The 3,555-nt window shown below is 46.8% G+C and overlaps 1 protein-coding gene across 1 annotated transcript; it reads right to left on the reverse strand.

Moving 5' to 3' along the window:
- Positions 1–1,464: 1,464 nt before the first annotated feature.
- GUITHDRAFT_156503 (hypothetical protein) lies at positions 1,465–1,961 on the reverse strand (the record flags this gene model as incomplete). The annotated part of the gene is made up of 2 exons (XM_005818677.1): positions 1,465–1,769; positions 1,818–1,961. A coding segment is annotated over one exon (174 nt), but the record flags the coding sequence as incomplete, so codon positions are not given.
- Positions 1,962–3,555: the final 1,594 nt, after the last annotated feature.

The raw sequence follows: 3,555 nt of genomic DNA on the forward strand, positions 1-3,555 counted from the left end.
CCGGGAAAACTACTATTTGTTGCTAATGATTCCGCAATTTGATTGAACATTTCAGCTTAGTCTCGACTTCACAGTTCGAGTATGAAATTTTAGAACAAATGTTGAGCCCTTGACATGGAATATTTCCACACATGGTAGAGAATAATTGCACAGGTTGTAATATAGTAGGGATATAACCCCCACCCCTGAACACCGTGGAAAACTACCCCTACCTACACTTTATACCGATTTATCATGATATTTGGTAGGGTAGGCCAGAGTGAATGGGTAGGTACTACGTTTTGTGTTTGAGGTTTGATCAGAAAAGGGGCTGTGTTCCCACTACCTACCCCCTTCTCATATGATAATAAGCGCACCCCACGTTCAACTTATGTTTTTGGGGGTGTTGCTGGATGGTCGTAGGGTTTCACTGACTCTGCAGGGGTAGTGAGCAAAACAAAAAACTGTGTTTTGCTCACGCAGACAAACACACATACAGAAGAGACAAACAAACAAACGAACAGCGACAGACAAACACACATACACAGAACAGACAGACAAACAGACATACAGAAGAGACAAACAAACAAACGAACAGTTCAGGCAAATAAACAAACATACCCTTCAAATTTGAAATTATGCCCAAATATTTCGGATATGTCAAATCAGATCCTTACATTTTGTAATCAGACGCAATGGGTCGGGCACGCATGTCGCGCCAACGATGATGTTTTCCTGGGGTTGCAATACGCATAAGCTCACGATCAGCTGCGTTGAGAGGCATCGAGACCAGAAGAAATGGAGATAGAATGTCCTCCATTGAAAACATTGACTTTCAAGATGTACCACCTTCCATTTTGCATGAACCCCTGATCTTGGAGATTCAAAGTTCCCTCCTATCTCAACCTCAGAGTTCGATTGAAGCTCGATGGACAAATAGCACCCTGGGCTTACGGGTTCTTTTAACTCCTGGTTGTGGAATCCGCTATCATGAAGATGATCCTGCAAGAACCACAAGGATGAGGTTGTTGTAAGTGTGTTTCTGCTTGGCAATCAATAGCAACGCTTAGCAGATGTGATTGTTTACACATCCTCATTGTCATTCCTGTTGTGATCAGTAGAGTTTCGATTATCTTTGGTGAAAATGCAAACCTTGTTGCCAACATGATTCATTCAGGATCCTCACATCATTCTATTTGTTTGCATCTCCTTCTTTTGAAAAGTGTATCTCAGAGTGTTATTGTCTACTGTGACATCCTCCCGAAGTTTCTCCTGTCCTTTGCGTGCTTTATGTTCTGTGAACTGCTACTACCAGGACAGTGCTGCTTCAAAGCTGTTGTATACAAGGGACCACAGTAACCACCATCATGGTGAAGCATCTTTTATTTGTTGGCAAATAAACAATCTTCAGAAACTGTTGTTATGCAGATTCAAGTTTGCATGACTGATACAGCTTCTGCCTACTCTATATATCGCTTGATCCCTGGTATCACAGCCTAGATGTCAAACATGCAATACTATCTCGGAGTGTGCAAGACATTTTCCTGAATTTGCATGGTTGGAGCAATTGCGAGAAAGGATTTGCAGAGAGAATAAGATGGCATTTGCACGGGTTGTCATGAAAGATGCTTCATCAACATCATTGGCAATGCCGCAGTAACACGATAATACGATTCACAGCCGTGATTTTCAGTGTGGAAAGCAATCTCATATCGACACGTCTGAAACAAGCATCTGATACAAACGATTATCTTCTTAAAACTCTGAATATCGCCAACCATATCATGTACCTGCCATTGTCCAATCAGCACATCTAAAGTGTCCTTGATGCAACTCACTGGCCATATAGGGTTGTGCCACGAATGATACCGTAGGCCATGAGACAGAGAGAAACACAAGGTGGACACTATTTCGTATGATGTTTTTGCTTACAATCACAGTTTCGAAATACATGCTGAGATCGGCTGTTGCTATGCCATCTTCTGTCCATTCTGAAATTACACTTGAACATTTTCAATCAATCGTCATTGTGCAAGAATTTGAATTATTTGCTCAACTTTGACATCATCTTCAGCCCAAGCTAAGTGATCTAAGTGGTTTTAGTGCAATTTGAGGCAGCGTGGTAATGAAAGAGATGTTGCATTGGCTTTATGTTGAGGATGAGATGTTGAGTTCAAATCCCTTTCTACTTCTTGAATTTCACAGAAGAGACCAAGTCATCACAAATAGACAGGTAACCGTATCTTCTTTTCCTGCATATCCATGCATGGTAGGATTCGAAGTCTCACATTGTTCATTATCGTCCTCACGCGCGTCAATGGGACAATCTCACCATCTCTTGTTCGTCGAGGGAGGGGGGGGCTGGAGTGGAGACAAATGGGGGGACCCCCTACCCATCATTTTCCCATTTGAAATTGAGAGACTGGGGGGTAGAGGGTGAACCTTGGTCAAATTCGAACCGTAAAACTCGCAACGCTCGAGAGTGTGACCCACCCTACGCGACAACGAGGTTTGGAATGGAAATAATGGGGTCAAAGGCGTGGCGATTCAAACCCACATCAGCCACCCCACTCGAGTACAAGACTCTAGCTCAGGTGGGTGCTGTTTGACCACGCGTTCGAATCCTAACGGTAATCGAAGAGATTGCTTTTCAGCGTCAATTCCACTACCAGAATGCCCAAGACTTTTATGATTCTCGCCCACTCCTGAAATCAGACTACCTACCCTGACATGATCTCTTGTAAAACATACCGGTGGTGTAGAGGTGATAGTCGAGGGAGCACTGCCAGCCCACGGGAATTGCTGACATTGACAGTACAAACTTAGTACGGAGGGGGAAAGGGGATCCTGATACAAAAATCCTTGAACCCGGTAAAACTCAATTATACCTCGGTACAAACAGGCTAGCCTGGTACAAACAAATCCAGTCGAGAACCCAATGGAATGGGGGCCTGATCTCTCCGGGCGGCCGTGACCGGTCAGCGGACCGTGTCAGCAGGCCCGTGACATGTCAGCCGGCTGACAGGGGCCGTGACCCGGCTGACAGGCTCACCTGACCGGTCACGTGACACATCACGTGACCGAGACAAGACTTTTTTATATCGCAGATCCAAAAACCCATAGGACATTTCTCCCAGGGGGAAGAAAACCTCCCTTGACCCCCCTGTTTCTCGACGGATCCTGCCGGCCGGGCCCGTCAGTAGACCGACTGCAGCCTTCAGCCCCGCCTCAGACCCCCTGGAGGCCCGCCAGGAGGCGGAGTGTCCGGAGATTGGCCGGGGGCCTGATCTCTCCGGGCGGCCGTGACCGGTCAGCGGACCGTGTCAGCAGGCCCGTGACATGTCAGCCGGCTGACAGGGGCCGTGACCCGGCTGACAGGCTCACCTGACCGGTCACGTGACACATCACGTGACCGAGACAAGACTTTTTTATATCGCAGATCCAAAAACCCATAGGACATTTCTCCCAGGGGGAAGAAAACCTCCCTTGACCCCCCTGTTTCTCGACGGATCCTGCCGGCCGGGCCCGTCAGTAGACCGACTGCAGTGACGTAGGGTGTAGGGAGCACCTGATCCT

This window comes from Guillardia theta (assembly GCF_000315625.1).
Source record: "Guillardia theta CCMP2712 unplaced genomic scaffold GUITHscaffold_278, whole genome shotgun sequence".
In the NCBI taxonomy this organism is placed as follows: Eukaryota; class Cryptophyceae; order Pyrenomonadales; family Geminigeraceae; genus Guillardia; species Guillardia theta.